Raw genomic sequence first — 13,520 nt, forward strand, 5'->3', positions numbered from 1 at the left:
ATGGGTAAGATGTTGAAATGTGAGAGTTTTATTGTGAAAATCAGATGAATTTCAGTTTTATTCTGGAAATCAGTTTTATTGTGGGTAAAGCGAAGTGTGGACAAAATGAAAATGTGAAACAAAATATAGCAGACAACAGTTACATTTTGAAACGCTCTCCAAAGTGTAATGTAATCTTATGATATTAACCCTCGCCGGACCTATTGGTTTTCTACATACGCGCCGGCCGAGGGGGGGGGCGGGTACGACCCCCCTCGCCGTTTCGCCCCTGGTGGAGCTAGCGCGTCGCGGAAAAAACGAGCGTGTGCGCCGTTACGAGACGCAGAGATTGGTACCCGATTTTAAGGTCCTAGGTCAACCGGTGACCTCTGAGGTCAGGTCAAGTGCCCCAAGGTACGGTTCAGTTTTTGGTGAATAACTTCGCAAAAAACGGCCGCAGAGCGCCGATTTTGGCAGCATCGTGTTCGTCTTGCTCAGGTGCGTCGAATGATATACTTTTTGTCCGGGTCAGGTCAACTTGGGGTGTTGACCTCAGGTCAAGGTCAGGTCAGCACCCCCAGGTCACGAACTTGGTCGAAAGAGGTCATGTCGCATATCATTCGATTCGGCAGGTCTTCCTGAGTCCATTGGTGGCTTTCCCGACTCGCTAGCTCAATTTGATCAAGAGTTATTGACGAAAAACTAATATGACCTTGATGACGTCATAAATGACGTCACGCAAGGTCAACATTGCAAAAGTAGCGCATCTCACCTTGCAAGGAGTGCATCAAATCACGATTATGTGTGCTTGAGATAGTTGGAGATCGTTCCCGGCGCCAGAATAGCAGTTTTCATTTTTCCCCATTGACTTATAATGGTGAGGTCACGAAAATGACCTGACCTCATATGACCTTTAGGAAAAATCCGAGATATACAAGTTGTGGGACTCATAATGGATACTAGATCCTGCAAGTTTCATTTCCCTGTGACATCTCCTCTGGCAGTGAGGGCGTTGCGAAGTTGCGACATCTGAAGACCGTGCAGAGGTTCACTTATGACGTCATAGGTCAGTGACCTGACCTGACCCAAAAATGCGGTTGGTGTCAAAAGATGCGGCTTGGATCAAAGGTCAGGTATGCCAAGTTTCAGCTCTCTATCGCCAGCGTGTTCGGAGCTATCGCGAAAAAACCCTATGGGGGAGGCGGCACCCGCCCCCCCCCCCCCCCTCGGCCGGCGAGGGTTAACAAGTTGCGAACTAAAAGCAAGAAAACTTAGAACGTAGATAAATATTAAAAACTAAGCTTGCTTTTCTTCTCTCAGCCCTGGTGAAACTGAAATAACAACAGATTTTCTACACTTCTAACACCAATCCGAAGTCATTGCACTAATAGGCGATCCTCACCAGAAGCCACGCAGTGTGAACGTGTTGGTGCTGGCCGGGATGGTGCACGTGTCGTGTTTGTGCACCTCACAGTCCGACTGAGGCCACACTGTCGCCAGCGTGATGAAATCCACCTCCGCCTGGCCGGTGGCGCTGTGGAAACGAGCTCACGAGGTGTCAGATCGCCGAGGGTGCTGGTTAAAGAACGGGTATATCTACTCGTGCAACTGCAACGGTCTTTCAACTTAAAAGCTCATTGCCCTTTTATCAAGCCCTTTCCAGGGCAAAAAGCTTCTTCCCGGCAAGTGTTTTCGAGGGAATAAAATTATTCAAGCTCAAAATTATTTCAATCTAATTACAAGAAAGTACTAATACTTAATTAATGTTACATACTCGAAAAGATATTACGCCAATCCACAACCCATCGTTTTCTAACTCGAGAAAAACTTACCAGGCCACGAGTGCAAGCACAGCGCAGATAAAGATCATGTTGTGAGATCGCTTGTTACCAAAAGACAAAACACGGCGATCCAAAGCGGCGCTTATAAGTCTTCCCTGCCCCGCTTTCGTGTCGCGCATATGGCACCTTCCCAAGGATGGCAAACTAGCCGTTATATAACTCAAGATTATAAAATGTGCACCGCCATAGTGCCTAGCGGAAGCATTACAAAGTGTGCTATCAGAACGAAGTCAGTTGGCAGCTAAGGCGTTGGTGGCTCTTATCTGTCTCAGCGCTTGCGAATCCGAGGAATGAGACGCGTCAGAAAGTGTCCATTTCTCGCATTCTGTAGGTAGATTAGTTTCCGCCGTGGCATGTTTGAAATCCCATCCAAACAAGCTTTTCGTAGATAGTAGCATATGACATAACTTTTGCGGTATTCGAAGGACGCATTTGCACATATGATGGAAATACTGTGGAAGCATTACAATATTTTTTTTTTTTGTCAGTCCTTACCCTCGCCCGACGAGGGGGGGGGGGGTTGATGCAACCCGCCCTAAGGTTTTTCGCAAATAACGTAAAAACGGCGGCGCGTAGCGCCGCCAAATTTGGCATACCCTCTGGGGCAATCTTTTGGCACCTTCCCTGAAAAGTTCAGGTCTCTGCCGTTTCAGGTCAGGTCACCAGGTCAGAAAAACCGGTACAAGGTCATGGTCAAATTTCAATTTTCTTTATGCACCTGTCCAACTCACAGTTTTTGACTGATTTCCTTGAAACTTTCAGGATGTCCTAAGTTCATCGAGTTGTATAACATATATTCCGTTTTTTTCATGTCACTGACTTGAGGTCAGTTACAGGTCATTACACTGAGAAAAAAATTGACTCCATACGGGTCAAAACTCTTGAAAATGCTCCCCTGAAAACTCCTGAAAACCATTGATAACACCCTTTCCAGCAGAGTTATTGGGTATGTTCTAGGGTAACTTCGAGCCTTCCTCATTTTGCGAAAGAGTTTTCAAGAGTTCTTAATGGATGGCGAAATGACTCCATGTGTGACACCCCATAACTCTGTGACACAACTCTCCATTACTCCCGAAAAACTCTTCCCGAACGTTCCGACAGGAGTAAAAGGGGAGTTACGAAGGGGTTTTAGCATACGTCGCGAGGCTGCCGGTGGCCGCCATCTTTTGCGCGTAGTATACAGCACGTTGTGCGGGGCGGCGGGCGAGGTGTTAGTGAAGAGCGTGTTGACTTAGACGGACCTGACCTATACAGAGACGGATAATTGGACCCTACTTTGGATTTAAAGGTAAGCTTAGCTGTATTTCTCATCATGCTTTTATAGTGCAAAGTGTTATAATGCTGTGATGAGAACACATGGTAACCCCATGTTATTGATGGGCTGGAATGGTCTCTGTAAGGGTAATTGATTTGTTTCGTTCCTGAGTGAGATAAAGATCGGAAACAGCATGCTCTGAGTTTCTAGGTATTACTTTTGGCAAATGTCATGCATTATTTCCCTGGAATAAATTGGAAAGTTAGGATTACACAAGCATTACACGTCATGGATCCTATTGTTATTGCCCAATTATTTTAATAGGTATCCATATCGATGAAAAATATCAAATTTGAAGGGCATTCAAAGCAGAGCCAGAAAATTAAACTATCTTGACATAAAAGCCTTTATTTTCCTAGCCCCTATATATAAAAAAAAATCAATAGGTACCTACCACTGCCACTGCCCATGAATGATGAAAACCACCGACAAACCAGCATGTTTAAATACATTTTGTCTAAATTGTTGTATGTTTTTAGAAAGTGTCCATAATTGAATTTCGTTCTTTAATGTTAACATGGGTACCTATGCAGCGTATAACGTCCTTAGCTTATTTTTAGCGACCTGCTCAACTTTTTGAGCGCTCAAAACCTACGTTTTATAGCGTTTCCCTACTCTGTCTGCAACTAAGATGGAGGCTGTTAACTGGCCCTTTAGACTTTCACTGAAACTTAACTTTATCAAAATTGTAGTGCATAAAAAATATGCTTACTTTGCAATATCTTGCTTTCATTATTTTGACATCATGTGCCGAAATGCAGTATCAGTGCCAACACGTCAGGTCGCGTGTGTCTCGTCTCGTCCATCTTGTCTCATCTGCCTACCTCTCAGTCTCCTCCCTCATTTCTTCCTTCCATCTTTCCTCGCTTCCTTTCTCACTCCCTCTTTCCCTTCCCCTCTCTCTTCCTTTCTTTCTCCCTCTCTCCCTCCCTCCCTTCCTTCCTTCCTTCCTTCTTTCCTTCCTTCCTTCCTTCCTTCCTTCCTTCCTTCCTTCCTTCCTTCCTTCCTTCCTTCCTTCCTTCCTTCATCCCTCCCCTCCTTCCCTCCCTCCCTCCTTCATCATTTCCCTCCTTCTCTTTTTTCTTTCTCCTCCATTTCCTCCCACGCAATGTTAAGTGTACCTATAATTTCATGGTTATTAACATTTTGCAGGGGATGAGCTGGAGAGCCCGCAGCGCATCCCGCAAGACACGTCGGAAGCCAACGGAGGCCAGCAAAATATCCATCCCACCATCGTGAAAGGAGAGCTGGACGAAGAAGACGCAGTATTCGTCGAGGCCCAGGAGGTTGTAGCAGCACCACCAGACCAAGCATTCCTGCTGTGGTAGGCCTCCTTTTGGATTTTTAGCATCAAAACTCGCGACCGTGAAGCATATGGAGTGAGATCCCCGGAAAACGTGCCGAAGGCGGTATGTCAAAAGCGTTTGTCAATTTTTTAAGCCTCCCACCGCCCCGGACTATGAATACACATTTCTTGAAATATATATATTTTTATCTGTGCTTCGGTACACGAGCTTTGGGTGGTTACGCTATTCGTCCAATATTTATTTTCGGGGGGGGAGGGACTGGGGTGGAGTGATGGGAAGTTTGGGTGAGTTTGATGGGGAGTAACTAGAGGTATACCATGAAGCTGTAAGCGGAGTTTTGGGGAATAATGGAATGGAGTAATCAGGAGTAAGTATGAGGCAATAGGAGAGTCATTGAGAGTAATGGAAGGGAGTTTCAGGGAGTATGTTGTTTGTTTTGATAGGGTAAAGAAGAGTAATGAAGAGTTTTCTAAAACGGTAGGGAGGGTTACAGAGAGTTTATCGAGGGAAGTTTTGGGGTGTAATGGAGAGTTTTGGAGGGGGTGTAATGAGGAGTACCACCTGGGAGTTTTGGGGTGTCGTTTTGGTGAACTCCCCCTTGGGGTGTCATGCGGAGTCAGGATTTTTCTCAGTGTACATCCTATTGTTAAGCCTATGGGAAAATATTCAATTCGGAAAATACTGGCGATATCCGCTTCGTTCTATCACTTTAGTGCTTTGAAACAACAGTACTTAACATTATGTCACTTGGTGCTTCTTTGTTCGGTGTACTTATCCATGGGTCAGGTCAAATGAGGTCAACTGAGGTCAAATGACGTTTGTGCCAATAACTTGTCACAAAATAAAGATACAGCTTTCAAAATGGCATCATTCTGTTCCTCTTGAACAGCCGAGTCGAATGATATGCAACATTAAGCATTTCGACCATTCTTAAGACTTAAGATGTACTTAAGATTTGCTTAACTTTTTAAGTACACTTAAGCAAGCAAACAAGTATATGATTCGACGCGCCTTGACGTGCTGAGTTCACTGGTGCTTTTCTTTTTGCTCTATCTTAATTAGATCAAAAGTTATAAGCGAAAAACTTTTGGCCTGTTTTAGCAAAAATTTTACAATTATGCCCCCAAAACCCGCCTAAATATTGACCTAGAGCAACCAAATTTGCACAGGGGAGAGACCTCCCATAGACCCATCTACCCTGTAAATTTGGTGTTTCTAAGTGCCATAGGAGCCAATCGCCAGGGGGGGGGGGTCGTACCAACCCCCCTCGCCGTCCGTGTTATGGAAAAGGCCCTCGTCGGGCGAGGGTTAATAAGTTGTATCTGGCTTACATGTGATTACATATTTCCGCTTCTGCAAAGCTTCTAAGTTTCATTGATTGGATATTTCACCATATTTTCGAGGTAATTTTTGACAAAATTTTACAAACTTTTGTAGGGTAGGAAAAAGCGTTCGTTAACCCTGTTGAGTTACATTGAATGGGTATTTGTAAACAGTCGCTCGGGATCTGTTTATAAAAAACATCAATAGAGAATGAAACATTTCTTATAAGCACGGTGTCTGCTCTATGTGCTTTCGTTTTCCTTTTTGTATCTGTAGGCATTGCATGTTTCTCATTTTTATGCATTTTGTGATGCACGAATGCGACTAGAGATAACCGATGAATAAATTTGAATAAACGCCATAGAACATACCTCAAAATAATATATGATAAAAATTATGACCCGCAAACTTCTGATGGCTATTTCCAAAATTAAGGCACTCGTGAAGCAAAGCTTACGTCACGCAAGCCTCAGCATCCCTGTTAGTTGATCGGACAATTCAAGTCCGATAATGAGATGTTATTTAACTGTTAACTATACAATTACATATTAACCCGCGCCCTGCTGGGGGGGGGGGTGTTTGAACACCCCCCTTGTGGTTTTTCGCGAATATCTCAAAAACGGCGGCGCGGAGCGCCGCCGTTTTTGGTACACCTTATCATACATCAATTCTACACATGTTGTAAAAATTTCAGACCAAGGTCATTCAAGGTCAGGTCACCAGGTCACTTGAAGTGACCTCACCTCATAAAAAGTTTCAATGTCTGTCATAGCTACACCGAGTGACCGATTGCTTTGAAACTTTCAGCGATTGATAAGGGTAACAGTATCTATAAAATGTTTATCTCGGAATTTTGATATCGGTGACCTAAGGTCAGGTCAATTTTGCGACCTCCCCATTATAAGTCAATGGGAGAAAATTGAAATGCGCCTCTTTTGGACGAAACACATTATAAACACTCCCAAACACTGAATTACAAGTGGTTTAGACACACTGAACATGAAAATGGTGTCCGTGACCCTTGTTTATGCCCTGAGGTCATCTAAGGTCACGAATGGTATCTAACAGTTTTTCGCAAATAACTTTTGATAGAGGCATGCTAGAGCGATGAAAACGCCTTAGATGTGTTCAGCTCGACGATACGGATCGACTGATATGCAACATGACCCTTTCCGGTCAGGTCATGACCTTGACCTGAGGTCAAATTTTCAAGTTAACCTTTCAAGGTCAAGTTATAGTTCATTCGATGCGTCTTGACGAGAGGAACACGATGCCGGTAAAAGTAAGCTCGTACAAGGCTTGGGTCAAAAGTTATTGCCGCAAAACTGTTTCCGAAAAAAATCGGCTATTTTTGCAGTTTTTGCCCCCTGCAGGCAAAACCGTTGACGTTAGGTCAAATCTGAGAGAATTAATCAGAAAGGGCGTTAATAGGGCTATCGAATGCGCTTTTCCGCGGCGCTGTAGCTCTATTGGTTCCCGAGTTATGCGTTGGCTTCTTGGAAAGTTTCGATATTCGACCTGGAAATCGGCGAAATTTTGCCTTCAATGACCTCTGGTGACCTGACCTTTGACCTGACCAAAAAATTGACCGAAGTGATTTCGTTATTATTTTTGGCGCTCTTTCGAACGCCGCCTTCCGCGTATCGCTACGTGGCCCAGGAGCCGAGTTACAAGGGGGGTGTTCAAACACCCCCCCCCCCCCCAGCAGGGCGTGGAAATCCAGGACCCCCAGCCCGGCGCGGGTTAAGTTAATATTTCACTACGAGCAATGGAAAGAATAAACACAAAAAATGCAATAAAAGCATATGACCGAATAGTACCCATTCTGCACTCCGATTGCATCCGACTTGCAACATGCCATCATCCATTGTCCCGCCATGCGGCGTGTATAATAGCGAATAACGTGCACTTACATAACACAGCACCCACTGATAGGCCGTAGGCTCAGCATCTGTGCATCGTCCCCAATGATCTCCGGCGTATAGTGCCGAGACGGATAATCAAATGTACAGCCCACCGCTAAAGTAATGTAGGGTTTTACCAATCTCAACGGTTGGCTTTGACTGGCGATTGTTTAATGCGGAGTGATCGAAAAGAAGATGTCAATAGCTAAAGTTGCAGCTGCAAGGGTGACGATACATATAAGCTTCATTCAAAGTTTCATTGTAGTCTGGTTAATCGTTCCCAAGCTTCAGAAGCAGAACATACCCATAACTGAAACCGCACATTACTTCTGCTGTGGACTGTACCTAATTTGTGCGCCTAATACCAAAATGTCTAACAAAAAGGCACTACTGTGCGCGGTCGGTGAACCGCTGAGCTAATCGTTAGTGACACACGTGTCAAGCTGCTACGACACACGCTGTTTGATGCTGACAGGGATGGTCTGAGGTGATGGCATCAGCGAGAATAAAGACAGAAGGATGTCACAGAATCGCTTCCAGCTACGTATAAATGCTTGACGTAACACAGGTTATGACTAATTGATTTTTTTCTCGAACATATTGTCGAACGCATCCGCATGATATCTGACCATGGTGTTTCATCAGAGCGTCACGCAAGCTCCTGGCGGTGGCTCCAGCTTCGACAAACTGCTAGACAACATAAAAAACGAGAGCCTAAGCAACTACATACCTACATAGAACTGAAGTAATTTATTTCCCCTGACAACTGTTACCGCTGATGTCTCTCCCGACGGAAAGCTGCATGACAAAGGCACACTCCAATATCCGTCTAGCTAACTACAGTTGAGCCTGTTAAAATACGAGCGGAGGTCGTTAAGATATCTGCTATTGTCAACAATTAGTAATAGGTTATGCTCATTGTTATTGCCCAAAGGTAAAATTATAGAGCTTGAGATATCTGTCAGGCTCAGGAATCGCCCTGCCATTTGTGGATCGCTCATGATACATGATCGTGATGCATGCAAATACTACATACTTACATATAAAGGATTAAAGTAAGGCAATGCTTCCGTGCAAATGCTCAAATGGTCTGAGTTTGCAGTTTGCAGAAGACATCGTGACTCATTTTATCAGCATGCCACTGAACGACCCCTGTCAGAACAAAGACATATGTCTGTGCTGAGCTCACGTAAACTCGATGTGATATTGCTAACGTCACTAAGTGAATAATAAACATTAAAAAAAAATGGATGACAATTAGTGGAACTTTTCTTTACCTTACATCGTTCGTGTGTGATTGCGTAACTTTAAAAGTTCTTGCGGATTCAATAAAATTATGCACAAAGTTTGCTTAAGCTTAAAACCTGCAAAGGATTATATGTATAATATATGTATATAAATGAATGACAATTACCTCACACCGTAGTCAAACAAACCTTTGATAAAAAAAAAATCTACAAAGAGTTCCGTCATAATCATTATATGCAACTACGAATGACTCGTTCGCAAAAGCAACAATGACATAAATCTTTATTGTACAGTGAATACTTCAACCAGCCAGCAAATGAACTCACGCTAGCTAGGCTTCGTAAAAAATGCAAGGACAAAGCGCGCAACAGTAAAGACAAGCGTCATGCACCGTGACTTCTACGTTCCGATACGACAGGTGGCATGAACTTGTTTCGGTTCGCTTACATTTCCGCACTAAGCGCGATCCAAGCAATGATAATGACCCAGCGTGCAGCCAGAAGCCGCATTTGGTGGCAAGCGCGCTGCTTTGTAGGAGGATAGATATAGAATTCGCTCCCTAGTGCGTTTGCTCGTTCCCAGGCACTCCCAGTGCGTTGACACACACGATAGGCGCGGATTGAAAATAAGGTCTATATCGCCTGTGCTTGTGGTTGCTAAGCAAAGGCCATTGGCTGCTTAGTAACCCGAAACTATTTCACTTTGAGAGTTGCATGCAATGTTGTGAGACCTTGATTACATATTGGTATTGTACTTGTTTGCATATTGAACACAGTTGCTGTCAAACCCATGCAGCATACCGCAAACATCAAAGGATGAAAGAAGCACAGAATTAGGCTTGACATTCCTCACAAAGTCACAACAACCTTTAATGCTGTTCCTGTACCTTTAACTAAAAGTTACGGACTTTCATGCAATGTTTGTTTCATCTTATACCGTAGTTATTGCCTTCAAAATATATTGAACAGACAATACATCCGAATCTCACCATTTTTTTTTTCTTTGGCGCTTCGCTTATATCATCATTAAATCATCTTTACATCAACACACAGACAAACACATAAGAAGCAATGTTGAAGAGCTTTCAATTCACACCATCAAAGCGCACAAATGGCTGCGTTTCCCCCCTCCAGTCCACTGGTTTTGATGTATAACTGCAACCCGATCTCGGTCATATACAGCGTCGCACCATCCGCAGTATGGGATCGATCCAGTCTCCGGTCTCGCTTCCAAGACCAATTACATAACACGTCCCCGTCCTCGGTCATCAATGCCTGGTGCATGTCATCTGTGAAACATACGACACTGGAATGGTTCGTGGAAATATGGCTGTGCGAAGATACAATAGAATAAAAACAAAAGAGGATGCAGAAGAGAAAACGACTGAGATAAATATGCTAAGATATAGCAACGGAACAATTCAATAAACACAATTTCGTATTTATCGCAACAACGCACACCAAATGGACGGACAATTTTGATAGATTTATTGAAAGTTACGCGCTGAATCGCAATATCTCGTGCAATAACTGACACTTATAAACAAGCAGATAAGATTAGCGTCGTCCAAATGCCGGCTCTGCGTAGTAACACCGACACAGAGCGTTATTCTCTCCGGTATACTTATAACCTCCTCGAATCGGAGTTCGATCAAATATGCGCTCCAGATCATCGTCAAGATCGCCTCCAGCGGGAAGTTCTCTCGCACTGAGACCGTCACTCCTGAAGACGGCGTCGACGATTGTCGAGATGTCAGCGCCCTGAAGCGAACCCACATTGACGTGGTTGTCGGCAATGGCGATGTCATCGTAAGGAGGATGGTTATCGATGAGAGCAGGTTGGACGTAATCATGGCCAGCAGCATAGACAGGCTGTTCAGCTACAGGCACAGGGTGATGCGCTACACCCTCGTAGGTGACCTGGGCGTTGTAGCCCGAGTTGCCGTCCACCCAGTACGTGACGATCTGCCTCCGGCCGTCGGGAAGCAGCGTCGAGTACGAGCCCTCAGTGCGGTCACCGAAGCGTGTTTCCTCTTTGGTGTTTTGTACGCCCGAGGCAGGGTCATCAATGCCGTAGCCATAGCTGTAGTCGGGTATAGAGTGGATCTCTGGCGGTGGGGCGATGGGAACAGCCACCACAGGAGGAGGAATCTCGACAATGGGAGGGTAATAGGGAAGGTCCACAGGAGTGTCCTGAAGAGGAAGAGGCTCCGGGTGTGGAAGAGGCTCCGGAACCGGAGGCAGCTGCACCAGCGGCTGCGCTGCGGGCAGAGGCTCCGGCTCTGGCTCCGGCTCCGGCAGAGGCAGAGAAGGTTCAGGTTCCGGCTCCGGTATGGGTTCCAGCGGAGGAAGCGACTCAGGGACGATGTCAGGCAGTTGGGGACCAATGAACGGACGGTTACCGTCGTCGTCGCTTCCGAAGGTACGGGCTAAGCCTGCGTAGCGCTCAACTCCTACTTGAAGTCCATCATCGTCGTCGTCGTCGTATACACCACCACTACTTCCACCATCAACTTTGATGGCCGTTCCTAGCGCAGCTTTATCTGCGGGCACGGTGACATAGCTGTACTGGGACGCCTGAACTCCTTCAGACTCCTTCAGATTCTCAGTTGTGTTTGAAACCTCACTAACGGCTTCTACAATCGTCGTGCCATTTTTTGATCCAGTTTTGTTAGAGCTAGCTCCTTGACGCTCCGTAGCGTTGGTTTCAGGGGAAATGACATCGGGTTGTGATGTGGAATAAGCCTCAGTCTGTGAGATTTCGGGGGATGATGTGTTGCTGTTGTGCGATGTCTCAACCTGGGCAACGCCAGGGAATGATGCGACGTTGCCAGGAGAGGCCGCAGTCTTAGTGACGGTGTTGAACAATGTACCGCTGCCGGATAATTGCCCGGTCTGAGCGATTTCGGGGAATAATGCAGCACTGCTGGGTGATGGCCCAGTGTAGGCTGTTGTGACCAGCACCAGGTTTGCAGGAAGCACCAGCACCAATGACACGATGAGTGCCAGCACCTGCGGGAGGAAGTCACCGAGTCAGATAAGCGCGTAAGGTATCAATTTGTTTAGAAAGAAGAATGAAATATAAAAATGAAACCTCAAATGAACCTCAACAGAAATATAAAAAAGAAAGGCTTGGTTGTGGCCTTCCCCTCCATTCCACATGTGCTCTTTACCAATGCTCAGATAATGCCAAAAATGCTACCATCAATGTATGGAAGTGTTTGGTTAGTTTTAGTTCCTTTTATTTTATTATTCATCAAAATAAGAAACAAATAGTGAAGAGTTATTGTTTTGAAAACATCAATTGTGTCGAAAAATACCAAAATTACTTAAAATAGCCTTAACCCTAGCAGAAGCATCATCAAGTGCCTGGCAAAACGTTTTCATTACAAATACCTACGATAACGAATAAGGAAGACTACGCCAGCGACGTTCGAGATGAATGCGGAAAAGGAGAACGTCGTTGGAGGCAAACGTCATGCAAATGTCACGACTGCTCACTGACGTGGTATTCATGTCTGCAGTCTGAAGCATGCTCGTGACCACGCCATTTGCTTTAGGTTAATGACAAAAATCCTATTGTATTCTTTTTTCTGCATTGCACACTCATTACTGCAATGCTGCATGCATGGGCAAAGTTGAACAATAGCCACTACAAAGTGAGCAATACGTTTGTAGCATAGGTCACTTTTGTTGCGCATCTTTCAAAGATACTTGTGCTTTATTTGCCACTGGATACAGAAGTATTTAGTAGTTCAAAAGGCGCCAAAGGCGTTTTGAAACGCCACCGTTTTTATCATCTGTAAGATTCATTTGGTGTAGGTATACAATTGTACATACACCCGCTGTGCAGTTTTATTGGTAAGCTCTTTTTAGCAAAAAGGAAAGCTACTGTCAATGGCCATTGTGTTCAGAATCACGACTACTCCCAGTGCAACGACCGCTGCAAATTCGTGCACAGCCAGTGACTAGCAAAACTGCAGCAAAGTTAACCTTCACCTTCAGCCACTGTAACTGTCCCCTTTCCTTTCGTTCATTATTGGCCGACAATTTGGCTGCCTAGTATCATTGGATCACTGCACTCGTAAACAAACAAACGAGCGCATTGAATCCACTGGCTCACTGGACCCACTGGCCATCAACTATTGTGATTTTTTTTTTACCATTGTGATCTTGATCAATGCCTACATGTGGCTTAACTAGCTGATTATATCAATAGAAAAACACAATTCTAGCGAATAGTGTTTGTCTATTTCAAACAACCTGCGGTTACAACTAAAGACTTTGGGAAAAGTACGGAATATGATGGCAGTTTATTGCTAGTCCACTTAAGGGTTTTGCCTTATTGATTTTATACTGACAACATTAATGCTCTAAGCCATTACTTTCGACGACTCTATACTTTGACTTACCTTCATCATGGCCTCCTCCGTCCCTCTCTCCGCTCTCCTCACTCTGCCTTCCCCTCTCCACCCGGGCCGATCTTCAACTGCCATCATAGATCACAGGTCACCAGGTAATATAGACTCACGGTGCCCGCATTTGGTCATCGCGTGCGCTCCAGTCCACACAGGCATAGTTGTGACATTCCGTACAGCTGTATA

At 44.9% G+C, this 13,520-nt stretch overlaps 1 protein-coding gene across 1 annotated transcript; it reads right to left on the reverse strand.

Annotated features, from left to right (window-relative positions):
- Window positions 1–9,187: 9,187 nt before the first annotated feature.
- Window positions 9,188–13,407, reverse strand: LOC122371866. Its single transcript, XM_043348617.1, has 2 exons — window positions 13,329–13,407; window positions 9,188–11,928 (listed from the first exon to the last, which is right to left on the reverse strand). The coding sequence occupies exons 1-2, from the start codon at window positions 13,335–13,337 to the stop codon at window positions 10,474–10,476; spliced, it is 1,464 nt and encodes a 487-aa protein (XP_043204552.1). The 5' UTR covers window positions 13,338–13,407; the 3' UTR covers window positions 9,188–10,473.
- Between the last annotated feature and the right edge of the window lie 113 nt (window positions 13,408–13,520).

The sequence above is a fragment of the Amphibalanus amphitrite genome, unplaced genomic scaffold, assembly GCF_019059575.1.
Source record: "Amphibalanus amphitrite isolate SeventyFive unplaced genomic scaffold, NRLGWU_Aamphi_draft 001286F_arrow, whole genome shotgun sequence".
In the NCBI taxonomy this organism is placed as follows: Eukaryota; Metazoa; Arthropoda; class Thecostraca; order Balanomorpha; family Balanidae; genus Amphibalanus; species Amphibalanus amphitrite.